Raw genomic sequence first — 18,962 nt, forward strand, 5'->3', positions numbered from 1 at the left:
AGCTTGGTCTTCAGAATGTAGGTGGTAAAGGGGTGATACCTACAAACTACAAATGGCCCCACAGGCAACCAGACAGCTTCAATCTCTAGAGTAGAACAAATGAAAAACAAAACAAACAAACACAAAAATCCTAAATCACAGGGACCTGAAATAAGGGCCAAATTGTGCACACACCCTGATGTCAGTTTTCTTGTGCTCTCTGGGTCCTAACTCTTTAAACATGAATGTAGACCTATCCCCACTGGGCTGACAGAAGCATTCAGATGAAATAATTTACAAAACCCCTCAATGCCAGAGTCCCATAGTACCTAAGGCTCCATGGTTTCCTAAGAAATTCAAGAGGATAGCTAATTAAACCTCCACAGCCTCCATCCACCAGCCTGCACTAAAGCAAAAAGGTTCGACCTCTTCTGATCCCCAGTGCCTCTGGAGATGGAAAAAAGAGCTGACCAAGCAGAATTTAAAGGCTGTGTGTGTGCACGCACGTGTGCAAGATGCTATGCTCTTCTTCAGAGTTAACCCACTTTAGACCAGCCTCTGAATCCATCCAGTGGGGTGACCTAATCCATTCTTCACAATGGCCGACACTGAGCAGTACGTCCTTCCTTCCTCAAATTTTTATAACCAGGACCACGGTACAGACAAGCACAGAAAAGTTGCTGTATTTAACAGGGAAACAATCTCCCCACTAGACAAAAAAGATGCTGGACATCATTTTTTTTTGAGACAAGGTTTCTATGTGTAGCCCTGCCATCCTGGAACTCACTCTGTAGTCCAGGCTGGCCTGAAACTCACAGAGATCCTCCTGCCTCTGCCTCCTGAGTGCTAGGAATAAAAGTGTGCACTACCACTGCCTGGCTGCTGGACAACTTGAAATGGGCAACTGCCTAAAAGAACTATTACTCTCCCCTGGTGTCTTTCTAAATCTATACAACATCCTTGTCCTTCTTACAAAAGCAATGAATGTTTAACTGTGACCAAGAATATAAATGTAAAAAAGAAATTATTCTCTTTTGAATCAATGACAACACAGTAAATATACTATGGTACCAACTAGGAGAAACGGACTATCCTGGTATAACAAGGATTAGGGCATATGTACATGAGGTTGTCACCCAGCAGTAGGCAGTTTTCCTGGCATGTGCCAGGCAATGGGGTGAATCCTCAACAATACATAAAACATCAAACAAAAAGTTCAAAGAAAGCAAAGCACAAATAAGCCAAGAGTGTGCAGCTGAGGCTGGCACTCAGGGAGGCTGGGAAGGCAGCTGAGGCTGGCACTCAGGGAGGCTGGGAAGGCAGCTGAGGCTGGCACTCAGGGAAGCTGGGAAGGCAAAGGGGGAGGAGGCAAGGACAGGAAGTCAGCCTGTGACTTCAATAGCTTCTGTATATGTGCCAATTTTTCAGAAATCTGCTAAGAACTGACTCTTTTATATGAACTTCAGATACATCATTCATGGATTATTGTGGTATATTAAACCACACGTCATACCTAAGGAGCATTTTCAAATCTCTAACAAAGTTGTTCACTCTGGTGAAATACAGTCCTGGCCAACAGTCATGGAGTTTGAAATGCCAAGTAGTTGTCTCTGAGAAATCCTGATTTGCCTAATTTAAAGGAAGTTTATTTCATTAAGAATAAAAATGAAGAAAGCTTATTATTTCATTAAGAACAAAAATGGTAGGCTGAATCAATAACTAGTCAAGGTGCAAAGAATAAGAGCCTGTGGAATGTTTAGCCCTAATAAGATCCCTGTATCAGCTGCCCCTCACCCAGGCTCGGAGCTCACTGTGGAGAGAGTGGAAGAGGCAGAGCATCACCAAAAGGAAATGGTGTTTTCTGGACACAGCAGGGCAACCGCACAGAAGAGTTCCAGCAACTGTGACATCATACAGGATGAGATCTATATACAGACGGGAGAGGTAGGCGTGAAGACCTCCCCTGAGCTGAACTACTGGCAATTACAGCTGCTGGGATAAGGAGAGTCAACGTGCTTTAAGGATGTAGGTCCTAGTAGGTCAACCATGTTCCAGTGATGGCCACACGCCTAAGAGAGTACGAGCAACACAAATTGGACTTGATGTTTGTTTGTTTGAAGGACATGATGTTGAGTGGGTAGGAAATGGAGAGTGGATCCGGCAGGAGTTGGAGAAAGGGGTATATATGATCAAAATGCATTACAGGAAATTCTTAAAGAATAAAAGTATTTTTCAATGGTGAGTTGGAAGAGATGGCTCAACAGTTAAAAGCATGTACTGTCTCAGCATGCAGGAAGTATTCCCTGCCCTGGAGACTTCCTAGTGCCCAGAGTGAGAGGCACCACAGGTGCCAACATACCCAGGCAGAAAAGAGCCATCATGGGACACTGCCATCTGGAATATAGCAGAATAGGAGGCCATGTCTTTTCATTAGCAATTTAGTGAGGAAGCAGAGAGCAATACCTGGTATTTCTTAAAGGAGATTTTCTTCTGTGCAGGGAGCCTAAAAGGATTACCTGTCAGGGATCTGGCTCCATCAATTACAATAGAAGAAAGCCTGTTTAGAGAAAACTACTTTATAGGAGTGGGTGGGGTGACTTTGGGACATTTGAAATACCTTGACCTATGATGTCATGTCCTCCAAGGAGTCTGAGCCGGCAATTCTTCACTGGCAATGAAGTCACCCATCACCTCACAAGTGTACAGGTAAGTAATAGCTTTGGATTGATTGACTTCAGTGAATAATGCCCACAAGTCATACACATCAGCAGAAACCCAGGAAATCTAATTCTGCTGCACTAGTTTCCACCTGCCACAGGCCATAGCTGCACTTATACGCTGCCCAGGTCAGAATCACAGCTGTTGTGGGTTTTCCTCTGTCAATCTGCCATCCAGTAACTGAGGGTAAGGCATTTCTGTATAACACTGCAACAGGGCCCTATGTGATCCACACGCAGCTGGCCTCCATTCTTCAGGATCTGGGACAAGAGCTAATTCTTGAAGGTACAATCAATACCCTAGCTAGAAACTACTTCTTAAAGCTTGGTGTTGAGTTTTTAATGGCCGTAGAAACTTTGGTTTAAAAGAAACTTGGTCAGCATTTAGTAAGAGCCCACTACGGTGGGTACAGCACAGCTGGTGTGTAGGGATGGAGGAGAGCCCACTACGGTGGGTACAGCACAGCTGGTGTGTAGGGATGGGGAGAGCCCACTACGGTGGGTACAGCACAGCTGGTGTGTAGGGATGGAGGAGAGCCCACTACGGTGGGTACAGCACGGCTGGTGTGTAGGGATGGAGGAGAGCCCACTACGGTGGGTACAGCACAGCTGGTGTGTAGGGATGGAGGAGAGCCCACTACAGTGGGTACAGCACAGCTAGTGTGTAGGGATGGAAAGAGCCCACTACGGTGGGTACAGCACAGCTGGTGTGTAGGGATGGAAAGAGCCCACTATGGTGGGTACAGCACAGCTGGCGTGTAGGGATGGAGGAGAGCCCACTATGGTGGGTACAGCACAGCTGGTGTGTAGGGATGGAAAGAGCCCACTATGGTGGGTACAGCACAGCTGGCGTGTAGGGATGGAGAGAGCCCACTACGGTGGGTACAGCACGGCTGGTGTGTAGGGATGGGGAGAGCCCACTACGGTGGGTACAGCATGGCTGGTGTGTAGGGATGGAGGAGAGCCCACTACGGTGGGTACAGCACAACTGGTATGTAGGGATGGAAAGAGCCCACTACGGTGGGTACAGCATGGCTGGTGTGTAGGGATGGAGAGAAAACAACAGATAAGAAATGACAATGGAAACTAAATTTACGAATGCAAAGGAAAGTGCTATAAAGAGACACACAGACTAATACTGTGGGATGCCTGGAGTAAGTGGTCCATAAGGAAGGACAGAAACCAGACTTAAAGAGACACATGGTGATATACAGATGGAAACAGGGTCTTTAAATGGACCTTTTTATAAAGAAATCATAATTAATAAGGAAAATTAAATATTTACTAATAACTATGTCAGCAGCATAAAATGTCCATGGAGTATAAGATCCAGTTCCTATTAGTGAGGATTCTATGAGCAGCCTTGGCAATGATTAGATATACACATATCACATAACTGTGAAATAGAACAAAAGGGGAGATATTAACTAATAGTCAGAGGCACCACTGTGTTAACGCCAAATGAAGATGATCAAGAGAAAAAGGGATCTGTCGAGGCTCTGATATCCTAGATGTGGAGCTTAAGCTCAACCCTGAAGACAGCTTAGGCTACCTTGAGCTAGACCCTGAAGACAGCTCCGGCTATCTTGAGCAAACAGGCAGTGAGCTATCTAAAGAGGGAAAGCCAAGTGTTCAGGAGACATGGGGGCCACCGGGAGACCAATGAATGTGCTGCTCTAGAAGAATTTAAGAAATACTCATTAACACACGGATGCCAAAAACAGTGCTGTCACACAAGTGACCAGAACAACACGACTAGAACCTGAGGGAGGGCAGCGATGTCAAGGACTGTTTAGAGAGCAGATGGGCAAGAGAACTAACTTCTGACTACAGCACAGCGGGGTAATGACCCAGCTGCATATCTCAGAACAGCCAGTCCAGACCATTTGCAACCCTACCCCCACTGATAAAGTATGAAGTGATGAACAGATGAATAACCGGAGTTGATCTTATAGACATACTGAAATATGCAACAAAGACATACAACTCTTTTGTGTCACATAGAAAATATTAACAAAACAGGGAGAACCCCTTAACCTTGACCTTCTACCCCGGAGACACAGCTACAAGCAACACAGGCTAGAAGAAGGGAAAGAAGCCCAGGGGTCCAGGTCACCATTTCTAACCATCACCTGTAGTAATATTTTGTTTATGCTCTAAAAAATAAAGCTTGTCTGGAGATCAGAGGGCAGAGCTAGCCACCAGTTAATGGTAGAGGCAGTCATGGCACACACCTTAAATCCTAGCACTTGGGAGGAGGAAACAGGAAGTGATATGGCTAGGTGGAGAGAGGAATACAAGGTGGACAGAGACAGGAGCTCAGCCCCCCTTTTGGTCTGAGGAGCTGTGGAGGTGAGAGGTGATGTTGGCTGCCCCTTCACTTCTCTGATCTTTCAGCAATTACCCCAGTATCTGACTCCAGGTTTTTATTATTAAGACAAATTAGAACTCGTGCTATATCTGGTGCCCGATGTGGGGCACGAATTCACAAAAAAGCCACTTGCCTGTGGCTTTGCAGCCACTGGCACGGACTGGAGCTGCATGTGGCTGGAGTCACCCCCCACCCCCAGCTAAGTTTTTATTGCAGCCTCTCTGCAACAAACTCCACAGGCACATGGGCTCAATACGCTGCCAGAGTCAGCCCCTCACCATAGCCAGCTCTGCCTTTAGGCAGCTCCCACCGCACGCACGTGTTTCTTCCCCAAGATCTCCTGTGTTTTTTCAGTCAGCAGGTTCCCTCTCCCGGTGGGTTGTGGGCTTCCTCTTCCTTTTGAAAATGCAAATGCACAATGCAAATGGGTAATTAGGTCACTAAAGGCAAGATCAGCACCCTTGGAGGAATGGATCCGAGATACAATCAATATTGACTCTTATAACCATGATGATGCTTGGATAGAAAAGGTGATTTCCAGAGGTTTGAAGAAAAATTGAAATGTCAAGTGTTTCAATTGCAGTAAACAAGGTCACCTAAAAAGGGACTATAAACAGGGCATTCCTAGAAACAATGTTCTTTTCTAAGAATAATCCCAACAGAACACCACTCCCTTCCGGATTATGCAGAAGGTGTAGAAAGGGCAGACATTGGACTAATGAAAATGTAGATCAACAAGGAACAGATAAGGTAACGCTTTGCCATTGGGAAATGTTTTAGGGGGCCTCTCGCAGGCCCCCATGTCAAATTAGGTTCAGTCTTTTCTTGTAATTTTGAAGGAAACTCCTTCCCAGAGCGATTAAAGAACCTAATGCCTATTGAAAAGACTATACTGCTATGGATGATAGAATAACTATAGAAGAGAGGACAAAAAATTCAGGAGAAACCATCTAGCAAATATTATAAGATTAGATTTGAACAAGAGAGACCTCTTGATTAGAAGAGATGATCGTTCATCAAACATTGGGGCTGTTCAATCTAAGCTAACCTATAAAACTAACAAATGCTTTTCATTTTATCAGATACAGCTTGCCATAAGGGGACCTCCTCAAAATTAGGGTTGGGGAAGGGTTTCATTTCTGTCTTTTGAGGAAAATGAAGGCATCCAGCTAAGGAATCTGAAGACCACTGGACAAATGAGTCATGTGAAAAAAAAGGACGAGTCATCCAGAAAAAAAGTCCCAAGGAAAAGAATAAATTGGCCTATTAGTATATCACACCTCCAACAGGATAAAATTTCATAAATCTTCCCAAATGTTTGTTTCTGCTTTTCTCTACAGACATATAATGCAATTTTTTTTGTAGTCCCAGTTCAACTGAAAATTAAAGCTGGCTTTGGAGTTGGAGTGTGACTCTCTCATTCTCTAAACCCAAGCATGCTTGTTAAAGTAAAATCCAAAATCTCTGTGTCATTTCAGAAGGGCCACCCAATATGGGACAGAAGAAAAACCAAAATTTAGGGATTATTTTATTGCCACTAATCTCATAATCTTTTATATTTTGACTCTAACACTTTTCTTAAGGTATGAATATTATCTCAAAATGTATAAGATATATATATATACACACACACACACACACACACACACACACACACACACACACCTTCTATCGTGATATTCATGGTCAGATAGAGTACTAACTAATTCTAGAAAAAGGCTTCATTTAGCTTCCTGTATATGATTTCAGGTTTGAGTCTCTATCAGGTAACTAGGAATTAAGTTTTTGTACTCTGGATTACATACCAAATATTGATCCTTTAACCTCTTTGAGGTCTGCTGCATATGACATTTAAAATGTTTAAGTTTTCTACAGTGAACCATGACCATGCCTAACAGTGACCTTTGAAGTCTCCAAAAGGAGGATGGGGCCCCATGCTGACGATACACATGCACTATGACAACATCACTAAGCTGACAAACATCACCTAAAGATCAGCTTTGAACTACAAATGGCTCAGGACAATCTCGAGGTGGCTAGCTGAGATGATCCAGCCTCACAGAGTACTCTAGCCAGGACTTGAGACAAGCCCTGTACTTTCTCATTATGCAGAGATTGGACAACAAATGATACAGCTACCTCTCCCAGGACTTGACTATTAACCCAAAATTTTCTTTTCAGGACCCCCTAAAACTGCTGTCGCCCCAGACAACAGAAGGTTATTTTAAGAACATGATGCCTACATTCCCAAGAGGGAATGGGTGGTTTTTGTCTTTCAATGGGTTATAGATATTTGTCATTGTTTAGAGTAGTTGGTTACAAGTTATTATTGGTAATGGTCAGGAAAAAAGCTGAACAAAGCAGATTCGATTCAGGGTTCTTGTTTTGAAAAGAAAAAAGGGGGGTATAGAAATGATAAGCTAAAAAGGGAAGATTACTGAATCTACTCTGAAAAAGAAAAACAAGAGGGATATAGATATGATAGGCTAAAAAGGCAGGTTATTGAATCTACTTTTAAAAAGCAACTACTTGTTTAAATATTTTACATTGATATGGATCTTTGTATATTGATACAAATTTGAGATTATTTTTGTTAGAACATACTACACACACACACACACTTATATATATAATATATATATATATATTATATATATATAAAATCTTGTTCAAGGTATTATACCTATACAGCTCATTTAACAATGTAATGCAAATTGCTAGTCCTTGAAAGTTATTATTACAAACTCTTTAGGATAATAAAGAAATGCAGGTTAGTACATAGTCACTTATTACAATTAAACTTACAGTAATGTTAGGTATGTTTTCAAGGTCAAACAGATATATTTTAGGTAGACAAGTGGTCTTCAAATACTTCAGAGATCTATAGAATATGACATTTAAGATGTTTTAATAACATGGATTTTGTTTTGTTTTGTTTTTTTAAATGACAATGAGATATGTCTGTTCCTGGCAGCACCAATCTACTTCAGAGAAGATGATAGGCATCAATGAAACTCCACATGGAGTTTATTTTCTTTATGGTAGAAGTTAGCCACTAGGCAAGAAAGTGCCCTTGCCTCAACTGCTGACAGTATGCTGTCCAAATTGGACAAGCAGGTCACAAAAGAAAGTGACTACAGAACTTTGCCAAGACAAGGTAGGACAGCCCTCAGAATATCCTGCTTCACTAAAACATCTGTCAGATATGCTAGGCCTGTAGGTCAAAGATGGATGTCCCAACATTACAGAGGAACTTTGGGTGACTGTCCAGGCAGCTGGCCATTTCTGTCATTTCTCACTTTTTTTGGAAGTCACTTGCTTGCACTTCCTGCTTACTCAGGTAATATTATTTCCTTCTTGGGTCTCTGATGGAGTTGAAAACTTTATAGTTATAGTTTTCCTTGTTACCAGATTCAGAAAAGAAATTCACTAAAGAGGTGTAAAGTGTATAGATAGGGTTGAGAGATAACAAAGATAATTTTGGGTTGGCGATGAAATTAGGATAGAAGGTGAATTAGGTACAATCCTTTGGACTCACCAAGATAGGATAGATAATGGAGTATTTTCTCTGAATTTGTGAAATGTTAATGGACTATACATTGCTGATGTAATTATTGCCTGTATATATTGTATAGTTATTATACTTATTGTATATAGTTTTTCTTATATTAGTTATAACCTTTTTTAATTTTAGATAAAAAGGGAGAAATGTGGTGATATTTTGCTTGTGCTCTAACAAAGCTTGCCTGGAGATCAAAGGGCAGAGCTAGCCACTAGTTAACCATAGAGGCCAGGCAGTTATAGCATACACCTTTAATCCCAGCACTAGAGAGGTGGAGACAGGAAGTGGCACGGCTGGGTGGAGAGAGGAATATAAGGCAAGCAGAGACAGGAGCTTGGCCCCCTTTCGGTCTGAGGAGTTGTGGAGGTGAGAGGTGACGTTGGCTGCCCCTTCACTTCTCTGATCTTTCAGCAATTACCCAGGTATCTGACTCCAGGATTTTATTATTAAGACCAATTAAAATTTGCACTACAATTACATGAGAGTATGTTAGAAATGCAAGCTTTCCAGTTCCTTCTCAGGCCTACTGAATCATTATCAGCTGTGGGTGGGACCCAGGACAGTAGGGGCATTTTTAAAAAAATTATTTCTTAAAATAAACAGAGCCATCTAAGCACAAGTTCTACCACTGAGCCACATCCTCGGCTTGGGAGTGTACGGTGTTTGTGAGGTATGCCCACTTAAGAGCATTCATCTGTATATGAAAGATAATCTGAGCTGACAGAAACCAGTAAACAGTGTGTGTGTGTGTGTGTGTGTGTGTGTGTGTGTGTGTGTGTGCGCATATGCACAAATGTATGTGTACATATACACATGTGAAAGCCAAGAGTCAGGTGTTGCTCCTCAGGAACCATCCTCCTTGTTTTCTCGGTCTCTCCCTGGCCTGGAACGAGCCGATGAGGCCCGGCTGACTGGCCAGAAGCCCCAGGCATCCCTCTTCCTGTCTGCACATGCAGCACCTAGCTTGTAGGTGGATTCTGGGGACTAAACACAGGTCTTCATGCTTACACAGCAAACACTTTACCAATGAGCCATCTCCCCAGCTCAAACAAATCCCTTCAAACATAGCTGCAAGTACTCTCACACTTAAGAGAAACGTATCCTTCATGTACAAGAAAAAAGAGAAAAAAAATCAAGACTTCAGCAGAAGCAAGCTCCCATTATAACAACAACTTTCACTGCTTCCTTCCCCCGCTTCCCACCCTCCTGCTTATCTCTCAAGGCGGGAGTATTTTTTGTGACATTTTCAAATGTGTATGAATAGGAAGCTGGGGAATTCATTCCTCATTTGATTTATGACCAAACACATCAAGCTCTCTTTGTTTTGGGCCCGAATGTGTCGTGAATTGAGTCACAGCTACCCCATGGCTCATAATGTCACTTTCCTGCAGAACTGCAAAGGGAGAAGGATGGCTAGCTAAACTGTCCTCCACTGACTCTGATCGCACTTACTGAAGGAAATGACTAGGGATGTGGATTTCACTAAACAGCACACAGACTAATTCCAACTCAAATGCAGCCAGAATTAGACACTGGGTACCACAGCAACGTCAAAGGGGACTTTTATACTGATACACGGTTAAAGGTGACAAACATATTTTAGACCCATGATTTAAGTTCAGAACATATAATCTTCACACAGAAAATTAAAATAATCTTGATGGGGTGCATATGCATGCTCGTGCATGTGTACACGTACACACACACACACACACACACACACACACACACACACACACACACAGACTCACCCCTCTAGAGAACAAATCTCCAAACTTGGGAGTTTTACTCTGATTTCAGGTCAGCTTCTCAAGATCTTCAGGTCACCCCAAAATTTCAGCATGCCAAATTCCTCCCAGCCTCTCTTAATACTTAATAAGATCATAATGATTTCATATGACTCCAGCTGAGGCTATAAAAAGCCAAGTACTGTGAGGAACTCTTTCCAATGCATTTAAAGTTCCAAGAATGCCCAGCTAGGGTCAGAGGCATCATTATCTATAATCTGTTTTAAGTAATTTTAGCTTAAAATTTGTAATGCTCCCTGGATGAATTATAAATATATTTTGGAAGTATTTGATTGACTAATCAAGTAAGTTCTATAATTATTCATAAATCTGTTGTGTCCTGTCTGAGGACTCAGACGTCCTCTGTAGACTCAGTACCACCCTGCTCTACTGTGGTTCCTCAGGCTCCATCCACTCTGTGAAAGAAAGCCCCATGCACTCAAACAAGCTCAAGGCTTTCTTTTGGTATGAGCATCACTTGCTCCAGGAGACCTGAGCTAATCTACACAAGCTTGGCATTGAAGCAGAGGAGATAAACAGATGTAAGTTACCACGTCCCCATTAGGCGAGGTGCTATGAAGTAAAATACAACATTGGCCTCGTAACCACCAAAGACTTGCCTACTGGAAACACCACTCAAGGACAGTTTCCAGAGACAACCCAGCACAGTGCAAACATAATGAGGGTCTACGCTGAGAGGAGTAATAGAAGACTTCTTCTCCACGACCCCAAACTGAACTCAGATGGGAAGTCACGCCCTTCCCCTCCAGCTGGAAACGGAAAGACACTATTCAACGAAGATTCTGCTTTGCCCTTCTCCCTTGGGGAGCCCCCAATGAGTGGGGAGTGTCCTCAGATCTAATGGCTTAAATGCTTGCTGGCCAAAGCAGGGATGGCTTCCCTTCCTTCAGCAGCACACCAAAGCAACTTACGTAGTGGCTGTCCAGTCTCCACAGTTCCCTCCATCTGCTGCAAGGTGGTTTCTGTCTGGTCCGGAAGGTCCACGGGCAGTTGAAGTTGTGGGAGATGGAGTGGACAGTGAATCCTGACTGCTGGTGGGGGTGTCGTCCTTGAGAGGTCCGGGGTTGTCACCTAGAGCACCGGATTCACAAACAGAGAAGAAAAAAAATAACTCTACTAATAATTACATGGCCTTATTTATCAGTCAAATTATTTTCAAAATTACATTCATAATTCAGCCCGAAAGTGTGTGGATACCAGGCCTTTGAAGGTTTGCACCTGTGAATTTTCCTTTCTTACATACTTCCAATGAAGACACTCAGTGCTGTTAGTTTGGATATGGAAATGTCCCCCAAAGACCACTCAGCTAATAGCCTGACTCCCAGCTACTGGCACTACTGGAAAGTGGTGGAAGCCTTAGGAAGTACAACCTTGTAAAATGTTTACTTGGTCACTGAAGGTATGTCCTTAAAGGGGACTTTGCAATCCCAAGCCCTTCTTCGTCACTCCTTGGCAGCCAAGAGGCAACAACTGTCTCTATCTCATGCACCCTATTGTCCCCCACAAGCCTAAACAATGGGCCCAATCAGTTATGGACTTCAGTCTCTAAAACTGTGAGCCAAAGAAAGCCTTCTCCTCTCCGGAAGGTGGCATGTCACAGGTGTTTATTATAGTGACAGAAGGCTGACTAACACATAGATTAAACCCCACAAAGAGTGAAGAAAGAAAATAACCCTAAGACAGACTGGAGAACAAGCACCTTGTATGCAGCCATGGTGAATGCTGAATGTACAAAGAACCCAGACACAGACCAGTGACAACATCGGGGCAGCCCAGGGTAGCACAGCACCATGAGGAGCCCAATCTCTTCAAACCAGTGACATCAGGACAGCCCAGGGTAGACCAGCGCCATACAGAGCTCAATCCCTTCAAACCAGTGACATCAGGGCAGCCCAGGGTAGACCAGCGCCATGCAGAGCCCAACCCCTTCAAACCAATGACATCAGGGCAGCCCAGGGTAGACCAGCGCCATGCAGAGCCCAATCTCTTCAAACCAGTGACATCAGGACAGCCCAGGGTAGACCAGCGCCATGCAGAGCCCAATCTCTTCAAACCAGTGACATCAGGGCAGCCCAGGGTAGACCAGCGCCATGCAGAGCCCAACCCCTTCAAACCAATGACATCAGGGCAGCCCAGGGTAGACCAGCGCCATGTAGAGCCCAATCCCTTATGCTCTAATCATCGGCTCATTCTTTCATCCTGACTGCATGGTACAAGGAACTAGATTCTGAGCTACTGCCCTGGACTATGATTTCTAGCGGTTCCACTTACTAATATTCAGGCATGAAGGAGCTTCTATTTCCCTGTGAACACTGAGGGGACAGCACAGTGCCTGCAAGGGATGAATGTAAACCACAACTAAGAAGCAGGTCCTAAATGAGGTGTGTGATTTATGCCACTTTATAAAAATATGCTTACTATTATCTGTATGTATTATCAGCTTGTGTAGAAATGCAAGACAGAAAAGATCTGGCAAAAGCAGCTGTTTCCCTCAGCTGGCCTTCTTGCTTTCATGAAGTCCCAGCTTCTATAAAACACACGGGAATGCCCCCAGGCAGAGCTTTGCTCTTTCTGCCCAAAGAACTTACTAACTCTTGACTCCCCCCAGTGACTTACAGAGGAAGCCGTCCCACGGACACAGCACTAACCTGGCCTTGATTTTCCAGGTAATGGGTCAGAACAATTGACCAACACTGCCACAGTAGCAAATGAAGGTCCACAGCCTCAGCCAACAAATGCCCCAAGTGCACTGAGATGTCACAGCTCCCTACCCTGGATCCTAGGTGCAGCTTGCACACAAATGCCAGGATAAAAAAGAACTCACTCTTAGGAAAACATTTCAGAAAAATTGCAATCCCTCCCAAAACGAACCAGAAGACAAATTCTAGGTCCTGACTAGACTAGACCCTGGGATGCTAGTCTTGAAACCTGAGTGTAGAATATAAAATCTAACTGACTCCTGACCCAACTCAGAACTAAAGTAAGTGTCTTAGAACTGAGATCCAGAAAAGCTTCTTTACGGAAGTGGGCATCAGAGTTAATGGAATGGGGACAGATGCCTGGGGAGACACAGGAATGGAGCAGCACCCTGCAGAGAAGGGTGTAGGCAGAGAATGGGGCATGCGAGCACTGATGAGCAGATGCTCTCCCTGAATGCGCCTCCTTGCAAAGTGTTGCCCTGTCCTCATCACAAACACGTTCTAGAAATACTGTTTAATTGATCTTTCAGCTACGTCACTTTTATGGTAGCCCTTCAGCACGAACATGTCTGCAACTGAAGAAATTCAGCCCTGACAGTAGGGCCAACTTAGAGGCGAGTGAACCAAACCCACTGTGAGAACATTGCTTCGGCTTTCTTTAGAATGGAGTTCCCTTTGAAGGCACAAACAGAAACTGTGTCCCTCAGTCACTGTGAGTTACTAATCTACAAAATGGAGAGGGACTCAGCTGGGTGTGGTGAGCACACTCCTGTGAGCTCAGGGGTCTGGGGCTTGCAGGCTGCAAAATTTCATGTAGATATCCAACCTGGGCTACATAGTGAGTTCAAGCCAGCCTCGACTACATACAAGACCAGAAAGAGAGGGTCAAAGACAGTTTCTTCGGCTTGAATGTGAAACCTCCCCTCCACCCCCCCTGCAACACACACACACACACACACACACACACACACACACACACACACACACACACACAAATAGGTTTGTGTGTTTGAAGCTGTCTTGAAAAGTTATGAAAGTTATGGAGCTTTTAAAAGAGGGAGCCTCACCAGAGGAAATGGACCACTGGGGCCGCCTTGAGTTTTATGGTCTAGTCCTTCTTCCTGTCCTCTAGTTGCTTCCTGACTGGGGATGCAATGAACCTATCCAGGTGCTTCATGCCATCTGGATGGACCGTGTGTACCCCTTCAACTGTAAGCTCAGAGAGCTCATCCTACCCCTTAGTTTTCTTCTGGACAGGGATATGGCCACAGCAATGATAAAAACACCCTCAGTATCAACCTACCTTTAGGACAGGTAACCAATTCCAGCTCAACACAAAAGCCCAATTTGGCAGCTCCTTGTGAGAGGGACACACAGTTGGTTTCCTGGCTCCCTGAGGCTAAATCCTAGACTGCCATTCTTCCAGGCTCACCCACTGACTCCAGGGCAGTGCCTAACTCAAAAAAAGCAACTGTGGAGAATCTGGGAACATCTTCCCTCCTGACTCATTCCTACTAGGGGAAGGGCTGGAGAGGAGAAGCAGGTCTGGGGAGTCTGAGAGCAGGGGTCTAATGTTACTTTAAAAACACCTCCAGGAACAGCAGTTCACTCACAGTGCCTCTAATTCCTTCCCCAGGCAGACTTACACAGCACAAACTGTCACTCAGCATGCTGAGTCACATTCTATTAGGAGCACTGTCTTCCAGTCTGCCAGCAGTGGCAGTCTGAGCCCTCAGGTGAGAGCGACATGGTAGATGGGAATATGTTTACAGACTGATCAAATGAAGACACCTCACTCTACTTTCTCAACAGACAAAACTCCTCTCCCCATCTCTGTTCAGGAATGAGTCTGTCTGCTCATAAGAATCTTGTGAACTCGGAGAACAAGAACCACGTCCATCATGTACATCAATAGTCAGGCTTATAACCATTTCCCAAACTGCTCCTAACAGCGTGGGTTATCAATACATTTGTATGTGGAAGACAGGTCAATCCTGGCTGTTATGCTCAGACACCTCTTTTTCATTTACAGGGTCTCTCACTGGCCTGAAATTCAACAAGTAGTCTACGTTGGCTGGTCAGCAAGCCACAAGACAGGGATCCCCCTATCTCCACCTCCCCTGCTCTGGAATTACAAGCATATGCCACCTAGCCCAGACTTATTTCCAATGGGTGGAAGTCAGATCATCATGTTTGCATTACCTCCCAAACCCGTGTACTCAATGCTCTCTAAAGCAAGTGTTTGAAATCTTGTGAGGTTAATTTATAACTGAGAATCAGGATCAGATGCTTTTTTGCTCATTTTGCAATGTTATGAACAGAACCTGGCGCCCAGCGAATGCCATGCAAGCACTCTACCAGAGGGCCACAGCCACAACCCCTGGTCATTTTCATCTCTCACTTCTTTTAGTAAGGCAACCTTTACCCTCAGGTGCAAGCCACCCTTTAATGAGCATCTATAAGAAGTCCTATGACTAAAAAGAGCAAATATGGTACTAAAAGACTTTTGTTTTCAATAATCACCGACACATAACACCAGGCAACATCCAGCTTAAACCTGACCTCTGGCAACCACTTGCCAACACCTGTCTGCACTCTCCTCTCAACTAAAGCAGCATCAATTTGGCATTTTGCTGATGCACATGATTTTAAGACCTAATCTAGCCTGCCACCCAGCTTCCATCATATATGTTTTGAGGGTGGAAACAACGTCTCAGGCTTGGTAGTCCTTTACAGGCACATGGTGTTGCCAGGCAAAACTTGAGGAAATGCCATGGATGCTCTACTACAAGAAATATCATGGGTATGAAGGCCACTGCCTCTAAGATTGAGCAGAGAATAGAGGATCTACACTTGTCAGTGTATTCTCACAAAACTGGCCAGTGGTTTCCACTTCTCAGCTCCTCCCTTCCAAACCACAAGCATCTCCACTCCCTGCCCTTCTGACTACTCACCAGGCACATGAGCGATGAGGCTTTACAGTTATAGCATTGGTTCCCGGCCTCCAAGGTGCTCACAGGCTAACACTGGAGACTGGTGACAACAAGCAGCAAAGGTGGCATTTGTATAATGAGACTTTCTGAGGGGCGTTGAGACTCAGGAAGCCTGACAGTGGGAGTGAGGAGACACGTGGGAGACATCCAACAGAAATAAGGAGACTAAAGCACAGAGACTGATAGAGAAACATCAAGTTGAAAGACAGGTGAGAACTTGGCAGTTTTCAGAGCTGTTAAGTGGTTGGATTTGGCTGGAGTACGGGGTTGGGGGGCAGAGGCGGAAAACAGGACTCTGTGCAATGCTAGGGCATCTGAATTCATGTGCAGGTGGAGAGAGTCCCTGCAGAGACCACGGGGAGCAATGCGATGCAGAGAATGAGCCAGGAGACATCCAGGCACTGCAGTCAGCAGGACTCAGTCAAGACAAGGGAGGGTGAAAAGAAAGTGACTCACAAGTTCCCCGAAAAACAGAAGGACATGCCAGAGGAACATGCATTTCACTTTACTTCACTCCTGCAGGACTGAGAACCGAGCTGGGGTCTCACATGCTGGGCAAGTGCTCTAGCAATGAGTGTCTTAATTAGGGTTTCCATTGCCGTAATGAAACGTGACCAAAAGCATGGAGAGAAAAGGGTTTATTTAGCTTACACTTCCATATCACTGTTCATCATTGGAGGAAGTCAGGACAGGAACTCAAGCAGGGCAGGATCCTGGAGGCAGGAGCTCACGCAGAAGCCATGGAGGGGAGCTGCTTTACTGGCCTGTTCCTAGTGGCTTACCCAGCCTGCTTTTCTGATTAAAGCCCAAGCAGAGATTTTTCTAGCCAAGAAATTTTAAATGAGAATCTTCTTCTCTTCCGACATATGCTTAGGAACAACTAAAAGATAAAATAACATTTAAAAAAATAAAGAAGATATACATGCCCTCAAACCCGTCCATTGCCTCTGTACAGCAGAGACAGAAGAGAAATACTCAGAGGTCAATGGAAGCATAAGTCAAAGGCCAACGGTCCTGGGACCCATTGGACCCAGCAGACCTGACAGCACTCAGATCCTGTGGCTTCTCAGAACCTGTGATCCACCAGGCCTTGGGTAGTATGAAGCACTCCACAGTAAACTTGACCTAAGTGTTCACTGACCCAGAGAACTGGATTTGAAGGTCTGCCTTCCGGTCTGTTAGCTGTGTGCTAACAACAAAACTTGGCTCTAAGCAGAGCACTGAGATAAACTGTTGTGAGGAAAGGAAATAGGAAGGAGAAAGGAGAGAAAGGCCAGCACACTCCTTCACAAGGGACTCACAAACACAAGCTGCTAAGAACAATGGGAAATTAAGACAGTGTTATGGTTTGAATATAAAACATGCTCCCACAGGCTAATGTTCTGAATACTTGGTGCCCAGCTAGCAGCAATGTTTGGGGAGGTTCTGAGAATGCTAGGAGGGAGTTCCTAGCAGGAAGAAGGAGGTTATTGGGGCAGGACTTCAGGGACATAGCTTTGGCTACTTTGTGACTCACTGTGTGCTTCCTGGCTTCCCATGATATCGGTCATCTGCTGCCACCATCAAGATGTTCTGCTCAGGTGTACAGGGCCAATCAACTGAGGACATGATCCTCCGAAATTATGAGCCCAAATAAATAATCCCTCCTGGGCACAGCTGAGCAAGAGTAACTACAGTCAGCATGCTCAGAAAATACAAAAAGGCAACGATTTTGAGATGCATAATACAGAGAACAGCGAGAAAACCACCAGCATCGAGGTTCTGGAGAAGAAACAAGCTGGGAGGAAGAGACACTTAAAGATGTAAGGAGACACCACTAAAAATTAAAAAAATTACAGAGGATCTCAACCTAATGGACTCAAGAGCAGCAACTGGAGAATAAAGAAAATCATGGACATGAGACAGTACTGTATAATTTAAGAATATCAGATACAAGGAACAAAAACAAAACCTATACAAATATAAAGAACACAGCATATAAAAGTCAATCCAACACAGAATTCTCAACAGCACTTGAGTGCAGAACAGAATCCAGAAGCCTTCAAAGAATCAAGGAAAAAGGATTCTAAATGTATTTAAAAATGTGAGAGCATAATAAAAATATCATCAGACATTACAAATTCCTAAAGGCCTGACACCCAAAGAACTATACTGGCTATTCTTATAGAGAAATTCAAGAGTTTATCAAGAGAAGCAACAGAGAGATGTTGAACTAACTTAGAAATGTTTGTTGTTGCCATTAATAAAGGAAATGGGAAGAGAATAACCAAAAAAAAAAAAAAATACAGAAACAAATTCTAGAAAACGCCAACAAAGGTGGAAAAATGATAGAAAATTGAGCCTATCTGTCTTGCTGGTTATGGAGGCAAGGCATAGATAGTTTAAGAACTCAACAGAGAAATGAGAGTGTATGACTCAAAGAAGGACAACACTCTAGAAACAAAAAGGCCAAAGACTACCATCAGAACACACAGACCACCATCAGAACACACAGACCACCATCAGAACACAGAGACCACCATCAGAACAAAGACACTACCATCAGAACACACAGACCACCATCAGAACACACAGACCACCATCAGAACACACAGACAACCATCAGAACACACAGACCACCATCAGAACACACAGACCACCATCAGAACACAGAGACCACCAACAGAACAGAGACACTACCATCAGAACACAGAGACCACCATCAGAACACAGAGACCATCATCAGAACACACAGACCACCATCAGAACAGAGACACTACCATCAGAACACACAGACCACCATCAGAACACACAGATTACCATCAGAACACACACAGACCACCATTAGAACACA

The 18,962-nt window shown here is 44.2% G+C and overlaps 1 protein-coding gene across 2 annotated transcripts in view; it reads right to left on the reverse strand.

The window, feature by feature from the left end:
* Positions 1–18,962, reverse strand: part of LOC131911864 (rho GTPase-activating protein 10) — a 280,586-nt gene that overhangs the window by 21,928 nt on the left and 239,696 nt on the right. For both annotated transcript variants that reach the window (XM_059264272.1, XM_059264274.1), the window contains exon 20: positions 11,349–11,508. In XM_059264272.1, the coding sequence (XP_059120255.1) occupies positions 11,349–11,508 (160 nt within the window). The remainder of the gene's footprint in view (positions 1–11,348; positions 11,509–18,962) is intronic.

Source organism: Peromyscus eremicus, chromosome 5 (assembly GCF_949786415.1).
Source record: "Peromyscus eremicus chromosome 5, PerEre_H2_v1, whole genome shotgun sequence".
NCBI lineage: Eukaryota > Metazoa > Chordata > Mammalia > Rodentia > Cricetidae > Peromyscus > Peromyscus eremicus.